Consider the following 19,175-nt stretch of genomic DNA (forward strand, 5'->3'; position numbering starts at 1 on the left):
CGTACTTTCTGTCGAATCAACAGGGTCTGGGGTCTCCAGCCTCGTCCAAGGGCCGCTGTCTAGGAAGGAAGGCCACCTGGCCAGTCTCCCTATGTCAAGCCCCGCTCATCCTCGCCTTCCCTCATCTCTTAGGTCACTTTTGTTCCATGTTTCCATGTGAGTCCACATTCACCTTACTTTACAAAGGCCTTTCTTACAATGTGCAGCCTCCGTGTGCCAAACTTGTTGAATACCTTCTGCCTTTTTTAGAGTACTTGCTACCAGCCACCTGGCAGCAAGACCCATTAATCCAGGACATGACATATGCAGCCGCCAAGCACCTGAGCAGTTGAGGAAGGTGGGTAGGAGCCCGTGAGGTCCTGGGCCTGCACCTGGCCAGGTGGATGTCGGCATCACCCCAGCACAGGGCACCTTGCAGTCCCCTTACTGTACTACGGAAGTGCTGTAGCATTCTCTCGCCGATCGCAGAGGCCTTTTAAAATGTGATGGAGCTGCAGAGTGCTGCCGGTAATCTCTAGGAAGGTGGAGGGAAGGCACAGCACTTACAAACCCCTGTTCCTCTTCAGGGTTAGGCCGAGCTCCTCTTCTGTTGCTGGGTTAGCTTAAGAATATCTGAAGCTCTTAAGGAACACCTTTATCAAATGTAGCCAAAGCAGAAAAGCTTCCCTGTGGGCTGAGCCCTGTGAAATCCCACGCCAAGTGGGCAAGGCGGCCAGGGCCCACTGAGCCTGATACACATCCAGTCCCGCCTTGCTCTGCATGGGAAGGGGCTGCAGCCACCAGCTCCCTAGCACCTATTGGTCAAGCTTGGACTCCTCAGTCCTGTTTCCTTTGTGGTCAGTAGGGAAACAGTTCACAGCCACCTGCCATTTCAAGTCCACTTTCCCATCACCTCCTACCCACCCGGGGAGTCACCTCCAGGTATGTGCTGCAGCCACTCTCCTCCACCAGCCACTCTTGCATCCTGCTATCCTACTGGTGAGCTGTAACCCCTTTCAATAAGTTATGCACAAATGTGAACGCCTGAGGCAGGGCTGGACAGCTCTTCATCTGTTCTTTTCTAGAAGTCAATCATAACTCAGAGCAAGTACCCTAAGTACTAGCACTCAAGACAAGTAAGGAAAAGTTCTAAATGTTTTGTTTTCTAAGAGTATAATTACTTGCGACTAGAGGAAAGGGGCTGGTAAGTTGTTTTGGCCACAGAACAGAAAGGAAAAATGAACATCGTAGAGGAAGTCTGCACTCAAACAATACCACTTCCTAGAGCCAAACAAGGAATGACTGAAGTGCCATTAAATGAATTGTGACCATCGCACCTCCCAGCCCCTAGGTGGCGCGCGCGCGCTCGTGCTGGGGAAAGCCCACGCTTCACTTTCAGAGGATGCCTCGCTGGGCTGTAGCGCGTTTTGGGAAAGCAGCACAGTGTGTTCTGTCCAGTGGGGATATTCCCTGTCCTTTCTGCCGCCCCGACATCTGAGGTTCCTAGTCAGAACCGTGTTACTGCACATCCACCGGGCTCACTCTGGAGGTGCTCATTCATAGCACAAGCCTATCGAGTTCTGAACTGTGTCGTTCAAAGATAATGTCTGCATGATGTCACATCTGTTGTACCTTTGAGGAAAATTTGTATGTAAATGTACAGAAATAAAAATGTTGCCCCATTAACAAATTTCCTCTGGAATGTCTTCCCTACCTCATCTGATGGTATCCAATGAAGGGCATTTCATGACCATTGACTACAAGTAATAAAAACTCTTTATTCAGACCTTGCCGAGTCCCTGTTTTAGCGCCTCTGTGAACCGAGTCTTCACTCAGCCTGGGAAGGGTGGGTGGCCCTCATCTGCTTGCAGAGTCCTGGTCTTAAAGGCAGGCAGAGGCAGAGAGAGGATTACTAAACACAGACTGTTTATTCAGGGCCGGTCTAAACCACCTGAGAAATGGGGCCATCAGTAAATTTGAGAGTTCTTTTCTCTTGTGTATTGATGTCCTGCTAACCTGTGACCTGCAAGTTCCCAGAAAGGTCGAGAAATGATTATCTGACACTGTGATTCTATGAGGAAAGACTGATAACCAAAACCGTCTTCTCTAATGTAGTATTTTTTCACAAGAAAACAATGTTTCTTTAATAAAGTTTTATACCAAACTCTTCTCTCCATAGCCCTGATTTTGTGTTACTTACTCTTCCTAGAGAGGGTGCCTTCTGAGCTCTCAGCTCCATGACACTGGCTGAAGCCTGGGAGGCCAGCACAGGAAGTCTGCTAAGGAGGGAACATTTTAAACCCCACACCTACTGCTCTGAAATGCCTTTATGTCCCAGCCACAATGTCACCACCCCTGGCTGCTTACCACGGGCTCAATGCTTTTACCACTGCGTGAAGTGTTACAGAGCCCTAGGCCAGTGGTCGGCAAACCGAGGCTCATGAGCCACATGCGGCTCTTTGGCCCCTTGAGTGTTCTAACGCCACTTCTTCAAAATAGACTCGCCCAGGCCGAAAACCGACTTCTGCGCATGGGCCATGAAGTTTCAATCGCACTGTATGTGCGCACCCGCACGTGGTATTTTGTGGAAGAGCCACACTCAAGGGGCCAAAGAGCCACATGTGGCTCGCGAGCCGCAGTTTGCTGACCACGGCCCTAGACCAGTGGTCGGCAAACTCATTAGTCAACAGAGCCAAATATCAACAGTACGATTGAAATTTTTGAGAGCCAAATTTTTTAAACTTAAACTTAGCTTCTAACGCCACTTCTTCAAAATAGACTCGCCCAGGCCGTGGTATTTTGTGGAAGAGCCACACTCAAGGGGCCAAAGAGCCGCATGTGGCTCGTGAGCCGCAGTTTGCCGACCATGGCCCTAGACTATCAGCCTCCAATAACAAAACGGGTCCAGGTGGGCTCCAAAGATTAGGAGCCGGTGGGCCTCTGGCTGCCTGTGCTGAGAAGCACCTGGGAGCTTTTCAACCCGACGCCCGGGCCCCAGGCCATCGCGTCTCGGGCAGGGGAGGCGCAGGCAGCCTGTGAAAATCCCCCACAGATCTGAGTGTGAAGCCAAGGTTAGGAGCCACTGACCCAGGAAATACTGGCCTTTGGGAAAAGGAGTGAAAGAACAAGCAAAATGTGTAGCATTTGGTACTGAGTTGGGTGATCTTTCCTGAGCAGGAGGAGGCAAGGATGATTTCTTTCCCAGGTTCTTGTCCAGGTGGATTCAAAGAATGAAGCCAGGACAGAAGGGGGTAGATGAAAAGGTGGAAATTTATTGGAAACAAGTACAGACTCCCACGTAGGGAGGGGTCCCAAAGGGGTAGCCCACTAAGCCCCTTCTTCCTAAGGACGGTAAAGGCTGCGGTTCGTTTCTCGTTGCTGCCTTCCAACTGGCCACTGTATCAGCTTCAAAGCTCAAAACCCAGTGGTGTCACCCCCTCTTCCTCCCCCTTCAGTGGTAGGATTCTCTAACTCCTGTGAAAATCTGTTCTCTCTCCCATTTGTCAGCATCCCTGTCCTCTGTGAGAGTTTGTCTCCTCCTTCTCCCCACACCCTGTGGCTTTCCCTGTCTTCTGTGAATGGATGTCTTCCCCCTTTTCTGTGGCACCTTTATTTTCTGTGAATGTATGCCTTTTGGCAGCTCCAGGCCCACAACCAACTATGTCTTTCTCCCACGTGGACCCCCTAATTCCTAAACTCCCTAAACTTGCCTATTTTACCCCTAAAAACTCCTTTCAGTACTAAAAAGATTAGAATCTACTTCAAGTGGTAGGCAGAAAAAGCTAAGGACTAAAGATGACCAAAACCGGTACTTGGGACTTGGGGGAAAAAGAGAGAGAAGACAATGGTAACAGGAGGGCAAGCATTTGGATCCACATGTAGATAAAGCCACAACTGACATCTTCATTGCCACTGCACTTATAGTTTGCAAAGTATTTCTGTGCAGTTAATGCTGACACTAACCCAGCGGAGTGGAGATCATTCCCATTTTGTAGGTGAAGAAACGGGGCCCAGAGAAGTGAGAGCCTTCACCAAGACCACAAGTCTAGTGAGCCGTGAGGAGTGGGGCTCCGACCCAGGCCCGAGGGTGAGCATGGCAGAGAGACATGCCAGGGAAGCTTATCATCTCCCATTTTAACTGGGAACGGACACAACAGAGTCACAACTAATTTAACCCTTCAGTCTTTTTAGCCCCCGTCCCAACAAAATCCCACCTGAACCCCTTTTCTCCATCACTGAGCAGTCACAAGGCAACTATTGCCCATTTTGCTTTTCTTCTTCCCAAGCTTGACCAATGACAGACTTTGGCCCACAGTCTGGTGAGGGAGAAGAAGGAGAATTAATAAGATTAACCCTTTAAAGACAAAATGTAAACTCATTAACCTGGTGACAAACAGTGGAATTCAACTCATTTATTTAAATGTATATTGTACATAAGTTAGAAATCCTCACTTCCGCCTCAGCTAGAACTTTTCCGGAAAAGCCTCCATTTCTTCCTTGATCCTGTTTTCTACAAGTAATGCGAAGTTATTGTCTGTATTTTGTAGGTTATAGCTGACAAACACCTGCTTGTTGGTCTTCCTGGCTAAAAAGAGAAAACACATTGACACAGCCATGACTGAAATATCTAGAGACTCTGTGCCTCGGGGAGACCTACAGCTGAGAAATAAGGGGAAAAGACAATGGGCTTTCAGGGAGAGAAGAAAGTTCTGATTTTTGTGACCTCAGAGGCAGCAGCTGCAAATGCAGACTGAAGTCTTTGGGGCCGTTCTAAGTGTCTAGAACAGTGGTTCTTAACGTGTGGTCCCCACAGCAGCAGCATCCCCTGGGAACTCATCAGAGACACACATGCTCAGGCCCCACTCCCAGGCCAACGGGATCAGAAAGGCTGGGCTTGCGGCCAACACTGATGTCCACGAGACCTCTAGGGATCCGAATACTAACGTTTAAGAACCACTGTTTGCTTCACTTTTCAAAAAACACCAATAATCCTACATTTCTCCATTTCTGTGTGTACCCATGCAGATACACACGCACATGCATATTTATATGTGTGTGCAAATACACATACACACAAATATCTAATTTTCAATTTGACGTTGGCTATGTTTTAGCCCCTTTCTGCAGAACCAATAATAATTAAGGTGTGCAGCTCCAACTGCAGAAATCAATATGAAAGACGAGACAAACATCCTGAGGACAGTCGGGCAGCAAGTCTAAATCAGCTAAATACTGTGACTGCACCAGGGCTGGGCCTCCTCCCTCAGCCTCACACCACACACAGGGCAGGTGCGAACTCCTCCTCCCCACAGAGGCACGCACCCACCCTCCCATCCCAAGGGCTTCAGATGACCACGCCAACCCAGCATCAAAGGCAAAAAGGTGGTCAGGAGAGGTGAGACTGGGATACCGGCCCAGCCTGCCCTCAGTCAGGGGGCAGGAAATTCCCTGTCCACCAGAAGGGCTGCTCTGATCCCAATCTCCCTACTTGCTAAGACAGGGTCTTACAGGGAGTAAGACTGTGCACGCCGCACCGTCTGCCCAGCAGACCCAGCCAGCGCTGCCTCCAGAGCCACACAGGTAAGGGGGGTTCTCATCCATCCCGCAGCCTCCAATGCTCCCAGGGTTGCCCTGAACTCTCCATCATCTCTTTTCTGACTTCTTCTCATCTTCCACAGAAGACACTGTTTGGGACCCTGCTCTCTTCTCATTGCCCCTTCTAGACAAAGCCCCCAACACTTGCACAAACTAAAAAAGAAAAAAAAAAAAGAACCCGCCCTGGCCGGTGTTGTTCAGCGATTAGAGTGTCAGCTAGGACACCTAAGGGTCACGGGTTCAATTCCCAGTCAATGGCACAAACCTGGGTTGCAAGTTCGATCCCCGGCCCCAGTTGGGGGCACCTGTGAGAGGCAACCAATCGAAGTGTCTCTCTCACATCAAAATCTTCCCCTCTCTCCCCACTCCCTTTCACTCTCTCTAAAAAAAAAAAAAATCCTCAGATGAAGATTAATAAAACAAAAAAATCAAAAGAACCCTAGTTTTTTGCATACAAACTCCTATTAGCCCTCCATCTCAAGGACACATCTTCCTTTTTGGCACAAAAAACGTATGGCGCACCAAATGCACGCCCGCCCCCCTGCACTACCAGTCTGTCATTCACACGGTGGTGACCCACCGGTTTTCTGGCCCAGAACTATGAACACCTTCATCTCCACTGTCTCAGGCAGGCACACAGAGGTGTGTGACATGAATGTTACCTCTTTTTTTTTTTAATATATTTTATTGATTTTTTACAGAGAGGAAGGGAGAGGGATAGAGAGCTAGAAACATTGATGGGAGAGAAACATCGATCAGCTGCCTCCTGCACACCTCCTACTGGGGATGTGCCCGCAACCAAGGTACATGCCCTTGACTGGACTCGAACCCGGGACCCTTCAGTCTGCAGGCCAACGCTCTATCCACTGAGCCAAACCGGTCAGGGCTGAATGTTACCTCTTAAACGCTGGCAATACACAGTGAAACACGTGGAACAATCATGTCTTCAGCCTACTTTCCCATGGTTCAGAAAAAACAATGACGTGAACTTAGGAACAGTAACAAGTGGGAATCTGTGTGCGGGCTGAGGAGGATGCTGGAGCTAAGCAGGAATGCTCTGTATCTTTTCTTGAAACTTTTCTATAAATTTAAAATTACTTCCTAATACGAAGTTACCAAACAACTTACTAGTCAGGTTTCTCTAATTTCAGGCTAAAGAAAAGGTAGTGATGTTCCCAAAATGCTGCTGCAGCTGCCCTCGTGGCCTTGCCCTGTCCATGCCCAGAACTGTTGGCGAGTCCAGAATGGCCTCTCCTCAGCCTGCCCCTGGCACCTGTGCCACCTGAACTGTGTGGGTGTTCTGTTTACGAGGGTGCCTTCCAGACTGACTTGTTTCCACTTTTCAGGGATTAAGTGGATAGAACTGTCAATACCACAAAAACACAGGGCTGGGCCCTGTCGCTGCACCCGCCCAGCACAGTACACGGGCGCTATATCTGAGCCGGCGGGGAACACTGTGGCCATGAAGACTGCGGCCATAGAGGCGGCCCTCCTGTTCAAGGCCCTGGCACCGGTGACGACCAGGTGACCACGCACACTGGCCGAGGCAGCCACATGCTGTCCTGGCCCGGACTGCCTGGGTGTTTATAGGAAGTGTGTCTGGGGTGTGGGAGAGGGGGAACCTTCAACCTCATGCTCTTGCTTCACACCCGCCCTTCACCACACAGGCCAGGCCGGTCTCCCTCTGAACGCTGACGGCATCCGGGAGTGCAGGACAGTCCCTCCTGCACAGGCTGTTCCTGCTCCACTGAATCCCGAGCCCGGGAGGCTCCTGCAGCACTGCCCACAGGCACAGGGCGCCCCTCACACGGCCCCACCAGAGTAATGTGCTCACAGAAGGACCCAAGGCACCGTCCCTCGTAAGCTTGGGCAGTAGCCAGGGCATGACAGGGGAGTCCCCTAGGCACAGGCTGGTTTGAGACAGTGGTGGGACCACGTGATAGGGACTGCCTCCTGAGAAGACACAATACACCAAGGTCTAGGCCTACTCTGCCGTGATGAGGTGATTTATCTCCTGACATAAAGATTCACTTCTAAAGGGACTCGCCTCACGATTCCATCACACAGCGAGGCCCCATCTGGCCACTCCTGCAGCCGCCAGGGGTACGTACCTAAGCGCTGGGCAAGGCCGGTGGAGGTCGTGTCTGAAGAGTCTCCGAGGAGGGAGGTGGACACAGGGATGGAGTCCTGAAAGGAAAACAGAGAGTGCAATGCGGCTTCTCTGTCAGCTGAACTTGTGCCGCTGCTGACTCTTCACACGGGCAGCGGTGGAGGGCCTGGGAGGTCAGACACATCGGCCAAGAGAAGGCCTGGCATCGGTGCCAGCAGCCAGGCGGGCTGGCCCTCTCCGCTCTGAGCTCACACGGCGGGAGAGATGGGAGCAGCCACTGGACGCCGGCATCACGTGCTGTCACTAGTTCTAGGAGCTGTTTCACACTAAGGGCAGGGTTTAGTGCTGGAAATTCCAGAGCATGCTGACGGGCAACATCACAACCAAGATGGAAGCAAACGAGATCACTAAGGCCAGAGCTAACAGGAAGCTGCCGGAGTCTGGGTGCCAAGCGCCTCGGGCCCCTCACCCCGGCAGCCCGCAGCAGCGGAGGGAGGACACCCACCTCCTCACCTGACGGAGAGCCACAGCTCCACTCCCCAGAGGGTGTCTGGCCTCTTCCAGTGCACAAAGGCCGCGTGACTCTGCAGAAGGGCGCCAGCCATCAGTGTCCAAATAATGAAAATAAAAACTTCTGGATATACTTGGTCAATTCTCATTTCAGATAAGAAGCAATAAAACTAAAGATAAGTAAGTGTGGCTCCTTTGAAATCTAGAGGTAATCTTACTTCCAATTACAAAATGGAAGTAATTCCCCTTCCCGTTAAAAAGGCCTTGCTGAAAACGAAAAAACCCGCTAACTTATAATATGGCCAAAATTCCTTTGACTGTGAGCAGCGCAGACCAGAGACTGCTCCGTATCTCCTAAGGGTTCAAGTTACTTCAATACGAGACAGATCTGTTTAGGTCTACAAAAGATGAAAAGAATAAAAACATTCACTTCATGATTTTTCCTTGAGAAAGATACAAAACTGTGATCTTAATGAATTTGCTGTTTACAGATTTCAAGTTCAACATTTTAACTATTAATAGTATTTGCAGTTAAACCTCCTGAAAACAGAAAATCTACCTTAACAGGGTGACCTTTTCTGATCAAAAACAAAACTAAAAACGCAGTTACCCTTTCCTCTACTTCATTATTTCTGAAATCACTGCGTGAAGCTGGTCTTCCAGGCAGACACGTGCCTACACGGCTTTCCTGTGGCCGGAGGACCACCTTCCACTCCCCCAGGCGCATCCTAGTTCTCTGAGCACAAAGGGTACCCCCCCCCCCCCGCACCCCCATCTTCCCTGGTCCCAAGCCGCTTCCCTCCTGCCGCTGGGGCCCTGCAGCTTCTCTTGGCATCACACAGACCTGCTCGCTGCAAGGCAGGCCAGCTGGATGAGCAAAAGTTGTATGGTTTTGTTCTACATAGTCTAGTCTTACATGTGGGGATTTGGGGGAAAGGGAAGAGGGAGAGACCTCACAGACCCTTTGGAGCCATCCCCTGCTCATAGGCCAGTAAATGTTTTCTAAGAAGGGCCAGATGGTAGGTAGACGGTTTAGTTTTTATAGACAGCTCTGCCATCAGAGTGCAAAAGCTATCAGACCCTATTAAGGATGGGCCTAGCTGTGTTCCAATAAAACCCTATCACAAAAGGAGACGCGAGCCAGCCCGCAGGCTGCGGGGTGTGAGCCCGGTCCACTGGAACCTTTGTTTCCCTGCCCTGAGCTATGGCCTACACCTCTTCTCTCCAGCTGGCCCAGTCCTCTGCCCCTGGAGGACAATGCGTAGGCACACTGTGGCCAGTCGGTGGGAGTGGTTCCTTTTCCTTTTCCCCAATCCTGATGTAAGGTGACTTTCCAGTTGAGAAAATACACCCTACTAAGAGCTATGACTAGCAAGAGGTGAGACTATCATGGCCACCCACAGCAGGAGCCTAGAAACTGATCCGAGGAATCAATGTCTGGTCTCACCCATGGGCCCACAGCCTTAGGGTTAGGAAAGAAGGTGAAGTGGCTCCAGGGCACCATGACCTCCAAACACACAGCACAGCCGATAACCCCCTGCCCCTCTAGGCTCTCTTCCTCTCCTCCAATGAAGGAAGACCTGGAATTGCCACCTGCCCAAAGGCCCACTGGCTGGTACCCACTGGAAATGAAAAACACACACACACACACACACACACACACACACACACACACACCCCAGAAAAAGAACAGTGAGAAGGGAAAAGGCCTATGAGAAGGGCAGCCAGAGGGAAGAGGGATACTGTGTGAGGCCCATCCAGAGGCTGTCTCCTTCCCAAAGCTCTGCCCAGCTCCTGCCTGATGGCTCACTCCTCTCATTTCCCACCATCCCTGGGGCCCCTCAGAGATTCCCATTCTTATTGCCTGGCTGGCTGGGGTTACTGTCAGTACCCCCTGGCGAAAGGGGAATTCCCTGCGGGTTCCTCACTCATTCATTCAACTAGAATTTAACAGAGCAGCTTGTCATAAAACAGACAAACCCCAATACCCACAATACTGCAGAGGGAGCAAAAGCTGGGGGCATGCCAGTGTGCCAGAGCAGCCAAGGGGCCAGGGAGTGGGCAGGGAGGAGGCCGAGCAGGGGAGCTCTCCCAGGTAACAGAGCCTGGCGGGTCACTGTAAAGTCTCTGGACTGTGCTCTGAGTTTCTCTCTAGAAAGGTCTAGAGGAAAGGAATGACAATATCTAACTGCAGGCACTGTTGTGGGTTGAACTGTGTCCTCCAAAAAGTTATGTCCATGTCCTAACCCCTTGTACCTGTGAATGGGACTTAATTTGGAAATAAGGTCTTTGCAGAAATAATCTGTACTAATAGAGGAATATGCAAATTGTCCGGGACGCCGACCGTCACAGTAACGACCAAACAGCAGGTGCTTGGGGCGACAAGGCCTGCAGGGGGGTTAGTGAGGGATGACCAAACGACTAAACAGCAGGCTGCATGGGGTGACCAGGCTGGGGTGGGGGGGGGAGGGAGTTGGGGGCAACCAGGCCGGCAGGGGGGCCAGTTAGGGGCGATCAGGCAGGCAGGTGAGCAGTTAGGAGCCAGCGGTCCCGGATTGTGAGAGGGATGTCTGAGGGGTCCCAGATTGGAGAGGGTGCAGGCTGGGCTGAGGGGGGACCCCCCTCCTCCCCCCCCATGCACGAATTTCGTGCACCGGGCCTCTAGTTAAAATATAAGTTAAGATGAGGTCACACTGAAGTAGGGTAGACCCTTAATTTATTATGACTGATGCCCTTATAAGAAAAGAAGACACAGACAGAGACACTCGGAGAAGGCCACAAAACACTGGAAGCAGGGACTGAAGTGATGAAGCCACAGCTGAGGAACACCAAGGGCTGCCAGCACACCAGGTGGCATGGTTCCTCCCTTGGAACCTCCACAAGGAACCAGCCCTGACAACACCTTGAATGCAGACTTCTGGCCTCCAGAACTGTGAGAGAACAAATCTCTGTTGTATAAGCCACCTAATTTGTTACAGCAGCTCTAAGAAACTAATACAGAAAGAATGGGGGGGGAGGGTAAATCAGCCAAAGAGGACAGATGCTGCAAGCCTGGTCGGGGGGAGAGGGCGGGGGAGAGGCAGACGTTAAGGAGATGAGAGGTGATTGGATTCCTTATGTTTTTTGTGGGGTTTTTTAGGTGTAGTTGACACATAGTATTATCTTGGTTTCAGATGTGCAACATAGTGATTTTACATTTGTATACCTTACCATATGATCACCACAATAAGCCTCATCACATACCCATGACTTGTGTTATTTTATTTTTAAAAATATTTTTCTTTATTTCAGAGAGGAAGGGACAGGGAGAGAGACAGAAACATTAATGAGAGGGAATCATTGATTGGCTGCCTCCTGCATGCCCCACACTGGGGATTGAGCCGGCAACCCAGGCATGTGCCCTGACCGGGAATTGAACTGTGATCTCCTGGTTCACAGGTCAATGCTCAACCACTGGGCCATACTGTCTGGGCATGATTTATTTGTTTTATAACCTCTTTTTCACCTTCACCTTTTTTCACCCAGGCCCCGCTCCATTCCCTCTGGAACCATCAGTTTATTCTCTGTATGTGCAAGTCTCTTTCTGTTTTGCTCTGTTTGTTCATTTGTTTGTTTGTTTTTAGATTCCACATAAGTGAAATCTTACTGTATTTGTCTTTCTCTCTCTGACTTAACATTGACTCGTGTATGTTTGGACTGACAGCAGTGCTCACAGATTCACTGCCATAGGTGTGGAGTGCGGGCGAGGTTTCAAGGATAAGTCCCAGGGTCCTGTGGAGTCACCACAACAGGGGTGCCTGGCTGAGAGGGGGGCAGGGTCAGGGATAGGACAAGAGCTTGGTCCTGAATATGCCTCTTATGCCTACGCATTAGACTTCCAAGTAAAGACACGGGAGTCTGAAGTTCAGGCAAGAGGTCTGTACTAGGAACACATAAATGTCGGTGCGGTCAGTACAAAGAGGGCATGAAAACTAAGATGCCGCCCCCCAGGGCGCGATGTGACGGGGAGCAGAGGACTCACGATGGAGCCCCTCGGACACTCCAACTACTGAAGCGAAAGAGAGATGGGGCCCGCGGGGTGGGGGGGGCCCGCGGGGTGGAGGGGCCCGCGGGGTGGGGGGGCCCGCAGGGTGGCGGGAGTGCCGAGGAGGGACCCGGCGGAGGTCCCACGTGCTGGCCTGGCCGCACACGGCACCCCTCCGGGCGGTGCTGGTGCGGACCGACCCCGTCCCCCGACATCACAGGGAGAGCTCTGGAGAGCGCCCACGGCCCCACGAGCTCGGGAGACCAGAGGGTCGCGCCCGCAGGCCCGGAGGAACCGAACCCGCGGTCTCCTCGGCGGGAACCGGGCGCGCGCCCCGAGGCCCCCCCGGGCGCCAGCCCCCTCGCCGTCCCACCGGCCCAGCCCCGCTCCCGCCGCCCAGGGCCCGCCCCCGCCGTCTCCCGCGCACCCCCCTTCCCGCTTCCCCGTCGCCCCAGCCCTCCCGCACTCACGTAGCGGCTGCACATGGCCACGGCCAGGTTGCGCAGGTGCGGCGTGGCCCCCACCCACAGGAAGAGCGAGTCCGTCAGCCGCATGACGTGGAAGTGCACCAGCTGCTCCCACAGCCGCGCGCTGAAGTTGTGCAGGGAGACGTCCCCGCCCGCGGCGGCCCGCGGACCCTCCATGCCGCCAGCCGCCCCGGCCCGCCGGCCCGAGACCCTTCCCGGCCGCTGGGGCCGGTCCCGCCAGACCCGAGCAGGCGAGCGCCGAGCGGCCGAGCGCGCCTTCGCTTTCGGTGCCGGGAAGTGGGCGGGGCCTGGGGCGGGGTCGGAGGGGCGGGTTCCGGGAGGGCGGGCCCGGCAGCGCCCCAGGCCTGGCGGACAGAGCGGTGGCTGCGCTGCCCAGCGGGCCTCACCCGCGCTCCCGTCCATCGCTGGACGCGGGGAAAGCGCGCTCTCGTCATTCACAGGGGCAGGGCCGGCCCCGAGCGCCCGCCTGAACTTGCCACTCCCGTGCTGGAGCCAGGCGCAGCGTCGTCCCAGGTCGTGACAGGCCCAACAAAGCCAGCCCTATTTTACTTAGGTAGTTCCTTAAGCACTCTGGGAGCACCCACCTGCCATCACATCATCTGGGTTTGGATTACCAACATCCACCCCCTGCCAGGAGCCCTGTAATTCCAGGGAAGCCTTGAATGTATCTACCCTTTAGAATGGCACCGATGTTGGGAGAAAGCCCATAAAAAGTTGTTGGGAGGATGGATAGACAGTTTCAGACTCAGACCCTCCTAAGCTGTAATTGCGTAGAAGCGTGGGCCTTGGGCTAATCTTTGAACCTCTCTGAGACTCAGATTCCTCATCTACAACATGGACGTAAGAAGAGCTACCTCTCAGAGAAGTGGGAAGGGTTATGAGCAAGTACATGGAAAGTACAGTGGATGGTGGCCATCATTATCCCAGCTGAGGGACCCTTTAATTTTAGTAAATTTGAGACAATATAGAGTTGAAATAAGGAAGCCTTCAGTGTGTTAAGAAGAAATGTTTGAAAAAAGAAAGTAAGAGAGAAAAGACAAAGAAAGAATATTTGTGGGAAAAGCAAACAGGGCCCATTTTGTCAGATTCTGTTACAACTGAGTGTTGGGTTTTAAGCCAGAACTATCACAGTTCTTTAAAAAGTTCTGCTTTTAAAATCTCTAATAAGTCTAAGTTGATTAAATTAAAAATTTTAAGGGTAAGTATTTTTATAAGTTTGTTCTATTTGCTAATTATCAATGATTCAATAATATAATTAACTAGAGGCCCGGTGTATGAAATTCATGCATGGGTAGGGTCCCTAGGCCTGGCTGGCAATCAGGGATGATCAGGTTCCCTGCCTCCTGGCCTCCTTGCCTCCCAGTCTAATGGTCAAACTCCCAAGGAGACAATTTACATATTAGCCTTTTATTATATAGGATTTTCAGGTCACTTTTTAAACAGTTTTGTTAAGGTATAATTGACATACAATAACTACACATTTAAAGTATACAAATCGAAGTTTTGACACATATATAACCCATAAAACCATGGCTATAATCAAAGTAGTGAATGTGTCCACCACCCCCAAAGGTTTCCTTAAGCCCCTTAGTAATCTTCCTGCCTCTCCCCCAACCGCTGATCTGTATTTTGTCATTACAAATTTGTTTACACTGCCTAGAGTTTTATATAAGTGGAATAATACAGTATTTACCATTTTTGTCTGCTTTTTCACTCACCATAATTATTTTGATATTTATCTAGGTTGTTGGGTGTATAAATAGTTAATCCCCTTTATGGCTTAGCAGTATTCTATTGTGTGGCTGGCTATACCACTATTTATTTGTCCATTCACATGTTGATGTTCACTTGGGCTGTTTCCCATTTGGAGATATTACAATGAAACTGCTATAAATGTATGTATACAAATAAGTCTCTGTATGACATAAGCTTTATTTCTTGTAGGAAAGTACCTAGAAGTAAAATGGTTTTATCACATGGTAGTTATACATGTAACTTTTCAAGAACTGTTTCTAAGGAACCTCGGTTCACATTTCACATCATACACAAAAGCAAATTCAAATGACTTATAGACCTAAACATAAAACCTAAGACTACAAAACTTCTAGAAGAAAACTTTTGTGGCCTTTATTTAGAAAAATATTTCATAGATAAAACACCAAAAGCATGATCCATAAAAGAATAAATTTATAAATTGAACTAATGCAGCCGGTGATCTCACCCACACCTCAACTCTAATATCCTTAATGCTTTCTCCCCTAGAAAACAAACACAATTTGTAAAATGGAGAGTTTATATCTGAAGAACCTTAAAGAACTGTCTGGGGAAACTACATAGCTAACACCCTATTGCCTCACTCTCCTCCCCCGCATTTACCCAGCACAGTTGAGGCATGCTCCTCTATGCTCCTAGGTCTGGGCTCTGAGCACTGCTGGGAAAACCACATGACCCAGTCATGCCGCCCAATATCACCTGCCCCTTAAACACTGTCCTGAAGTCCCTGGATTGTGCCCTCTCTCATTTACCTTGAGGACTATTCTCTTCAAGCCCTACCCAAGCCCAAGTTCAGCAGATGACCCTGCTTCTGATTCTACAAAGAAAATAGAGATTATCAGGCTCGATTTCCACAATTCCTTGTACCTCTACTCAAACCCTCATCTTCATCTTAGCCCATTCTTACTTTCTTTTACTCCTCATTACCGTGCAAGATATCAAATTTTAATCTATCCACTTCTGCTCTGACCCTATCCTTCTCCATGTCCTCAGGAACCTCGCTCCATCAACTGTGGTGGACTCTGAGATGTGCCACCTAGATCCCCTTCAAGAAGGGACTTGTTCTCTCAGCTGCTGGAAATGCTGTTACCAGAAAACCTTCTTCTCTGACCTCCTTTAGAGCAGCGGTCACCAACTGGCGATCCACGGACCACTGGTGGTCTGTGAGGTCCGAAAGGTTAGCGACCACGGCTTTAGAGTATACACACACTTCCCAGGCAGCCCACATCCAATGACTGATGAAGGCAGCAGAATACAGGCCAGGCCATTTTGGCCCAATTCTGGACAAGTTTGTCAGACCATTTTCACCCTAGAGCACCCGTGGGGTTAGTGGAAGCTGACTACTAAAGGGTAGTATTCACTTTGCACCATCAGAAGAAATCAAGATGGACTATCAGGAGGCTGAGTGCAGTCATCCCACTAAAATCTTATGGTCCATTGATCAGTTTCCAGACCTGGAACTCAGGTCCTCTGCAACACCATGACAAGTACACACGGTGTGACCGCCCTGCCTTTCTCTAAAGGGCCCAATGGCCATTTACTCAGGTAGCAGTATACCAGGGAGAGAGGAAGACACATATTTCAAGAGTCAGAGTTGGAGCTGAGCTCTGGAGACGTGAAGTGTCAACATGGCCCTCCTGGTACAGTGGGAGCGTACAGGAACCAGACAAAAAATGAAGTCCTGCCAAAGGCCCACTGGGTCAGCAGACCCATCTAGACCCATCTGGGGTCATTTTCCAGGTCTCTGGGTATACCATTGGGATAGACATACTTGAAACTTGGCACAATCCCTACATCATGTCCTTGGCCCATGGGGTAAGAGCTATCCTAGTGGAGAAAGCCAAGTGGAAGACTATGACATTTTCCCTTCCCTAACCAAGCAATACTGCATACAGAGAAGGATGGTGAAAATTAGTGCCACCTTTGAGGATCCAAAGGATGCAGTGGTAGTGATCATATCTCTACTTCACCAGTTGAATCCTGGAAGATTGCAGTGGACTACCATAAACTCAACCAAGAAGCAGTCCTGATGGCAGTGCCATAGCATATGTGGTATCTTTGCTAGAGCAATATAATAAGGCCTCAGGTACATGGGCAAGAATTTGGAAAATGAATTCTTTTCTACTGCAAACAGAAAAAAGGAGAAGAAACAGTTTGCATTTACTAGTACGTGGGATGAACAACAATATTCATTTATAGTTTTGCCCAGGACTGTGTTAACTTTTCACACTCTGTCAGAATGTAGTCTTGAGAGATCTTGACTATCTAGACATCCTACAGAATGTCACATTGATGCATTACATCATCGTCACCTTGGTTTCACCAATGCCTTGTCTACAGTTCACACCTATGGCTGATTGGAGATCCCATAGAAATAGTTGAAGAATGAGGTAAAAGCCTCAGCTCGTTTTTTTGATAGGTCATCTGGGGTCATTTTCCAGGTCTCTGGATATACCATTGGGATAGACATACTTGAAACTTGGCACAATCCCTACATCATGTCTTTGGCCCCAACCGGGTAAGAGCTAAATAGAGGTGCAAGCTACAGGTGGATGGCAGCTGCACTGCAGCCTCACTCTGGCAGTGCAGTTGCTTGTCTATTTTGTGTAGACAGGGCAGTAGACCAAGGTTACAGTACTTACAGACCAATGGGCAGTGGGGAATGACATGGCTAGCCTGGTCAGGGACCTGCAAGGAGAAAGATTGGAAGATGGAGGACAAGGAGGGTGGGGAAGAGGCATGTGGATGGAGTGTCCCCAGGCTGTGAACATCATGGTATCAGTGTTATCACCCAGGAGACGAATTAAGCAACAAAATAGACAGAATGACTCAGTCAGTTGATGCTAGGAGCCCCCACCTGCCACCACCACAGGGATGGTACAATGTGCCATGAACAGAATAACGAGGGTAGCAGAGGCGGAGGTCACACAAGGGCCAACAGCATGGAATTCCACTCCCAAAGTTGAGCTTACTGCTGCTGCCACCCAACACCCTACCTACCAACAGAGACCTGAACTCAGGCTCTGTTAGGGCACCATCCTCAGGGAGAACAGCTGGCCACATGGCAGCAAGTTGGTGTTGTCATGCCCCTTCCACCCAGAGGGGCCAACAATTTGTTCTGACAGAAATAGAACCACGTTCCAGGTACAGGTTTGCCCTTTCCGTCCATAGGGCTGCAGACGGTGCCATTCTCCAAGTGCTTAGAGAAGGTGTGGTCCTTTCTCATGGCATTTCACAAGAGAAGCGGGAGAGTGGGCCCAGACCCATGGTAGCCACGGGCACATCACACACTCTGTGCCACACACCTGCAGCTGCCCACTGAAGGAGATGCGCAGAGATGATCATTTCTGAGGATGGAAAGCCATCCTGCAGGGCCCTGTATAAAGTCTGAACCCAAGTTTATACGGTTCTGTGTCCCTAGTAGGATAACTTCGTGAGTCAGTGATCCAAGGGGTGGAAGTAGGAGCCACCCCACTTCTCATCACTCCCAACAACTCATGTAGGGGATTGTGCTTCCCGAACCTGTACTTACAGACCCCAGGATTAGAGGTCCGGTTTCCCTCCTGGAGAACACTTCCACCAGGGTACACGGCAGGAGTCCCACTAAGCTATGGGTGGCTGTTGCTGGGCACATAGGGCTCCGGTGTCCAGAGCCCCACAGCTGAAAGGAGTCACCATCCTGAGCACCAGGAGGAGATAGGGCTGTTGTCGCCAGTGGGGACAGGGCAGTGAAGGTCTGACACCCCAGTGATGTGCTTGGGTGCCATTTGGTACTTCCTTGCCCAATTGTGACAGTAAATAGACCAAACTGCAACTCTGGCCCAAGAACAGATCCTCTTTCCAGGAAAAAGTATTGCCCAGCCACTGGCAGAATGGGGCCTTCAGATGCTAACCCCTTTAGGATTACTTCAGCTACCAAGCGCTACTTTGCCCAAAAGTCTTTCCTGAGGTGGCCCTTGATAGAGGCAAGGAAATGAAGATGCAGCCGCTGCAGCTCAACACAGTCAACTCCGAAAGCTCTTTCACTCCAGAGCTCCCCAAGGGCCAGCACAGCTTTCCTTCTCCCTCCACCCAATCCCACTTCCTCTCCTCCTGGTCCATTCCAGTGGTACTCTCTAACAGATACTCAGACTCAACTCTCTGAGAACCCAGCCTGGGACAGTCTCCTTCTGTGGTCTGATCTTATCCCACTTTATGCATTCCCTGGGCAATTTCACCCATGGCCATGGATGGGGTTTGCTCATCACTTAATCTCTAAAGTATGAATCTACTGCCGCCTGCTCTTCACAGAGCCATATGCATACCCAACTGACGGTCATTTCCTAATTGTTCCCCTAGCACCTGGCCACTCAGCGTGTCTGTGCCCGATCTCATTATCTCTTTCACCCCCTCCTTTCTGCTCCTAAGCCCTTTCCTTTCCTTACATTGGAGAATGTATCACCACTCAGTTTTCCAAACTGTAACTCAAGGATCTGCTCTATTAGTGCAAACAATGCTGCCTGCTGGTGTCTACTGCACACCCCCTCCTGTGTCCACACCTGCACGGCCATACTGGTGCAGACCTCACCTTCCTCTTGCCTGGGCATTGTTTCACTGGCTTCCAACTTGTCTGTCTCACTACCTCCAGAGAGGTCTACTGAACAAATGAATTTGTTCATGTTACTGCCCGTAACAAAAAGTCCTTCAGTGATGGCTG

At 50.5% G+C, this 19,175-nt stretch overlaps 1 protein-coding gene across 1 annotated transcript; it reads right to left on the reverse strand.

Annotated features, from left to right (window-relative positions):
* Positions 1-4,376: 4,376 nt before the first annotated feature.
* PSMG4 (proteasome assembly chaperone 4) lies at positions 4,377-12,997 on the reverse strand. Its single transcript, XM_054721550.1, has 3 exons — positions 12,689-12,997; positions 7,686-7,761; positions 4,377-4,564 (listed from the first exon to the last, which is right to left on the reverse strand). Exons 1-3 carry the CDS (start codon positions 12,860-12,862, stop codon positions 4,443-4,445), a joined length of 372 nt encoding a protein of 123 aa, XP_054577525.1. The 5' UTR covers positions 12,863-12,997; the 3' UTR covers positions 4,377-4,442.
* Positions 12,998-19,175: the final 6,178 nt, after the last annotated feature.

Source organism: Eptesicus fuscus, chromosome 9 (genome assembly GCF_027574615.1).
Source record: "Eptesicus fuscus isolate TK198812 chromosome 9, DD_ASM_mEF_20220401, whole genome shotgun sequence".
Taxonomy (NCBI): domain Eukaryota; kingdom Metazoa; phylum Chordata; class Mammalia; order Chiroptera; family Vespertilionidae; genus Eptesicus; species Eptesicus fuscus.

Coding starts and splice junctions, on each gene's coding strand:
- PSMG4 (XM_054721550.1), bottom strand. CDS start 12,862: ATGGAGGGTCCGCGGGCCGCCGCGGGCGGGGACGTCTCCCTGCACAAC. Junction 7,762..12,688: donor TGGCCATGTGCAGCCGCTAC/GTGAGTGCGGGA, acceptor TTTTCCTTTCAG/GACTCCATCCCTGTGTCCAC. Junction 4,565..7,685: donor CGGCCTTGCCCAGCGCTTAG/GTACGTACCCCT, acceptor TTCTCTTTTTAG/CCAGGAAGACCAACAAGCAG.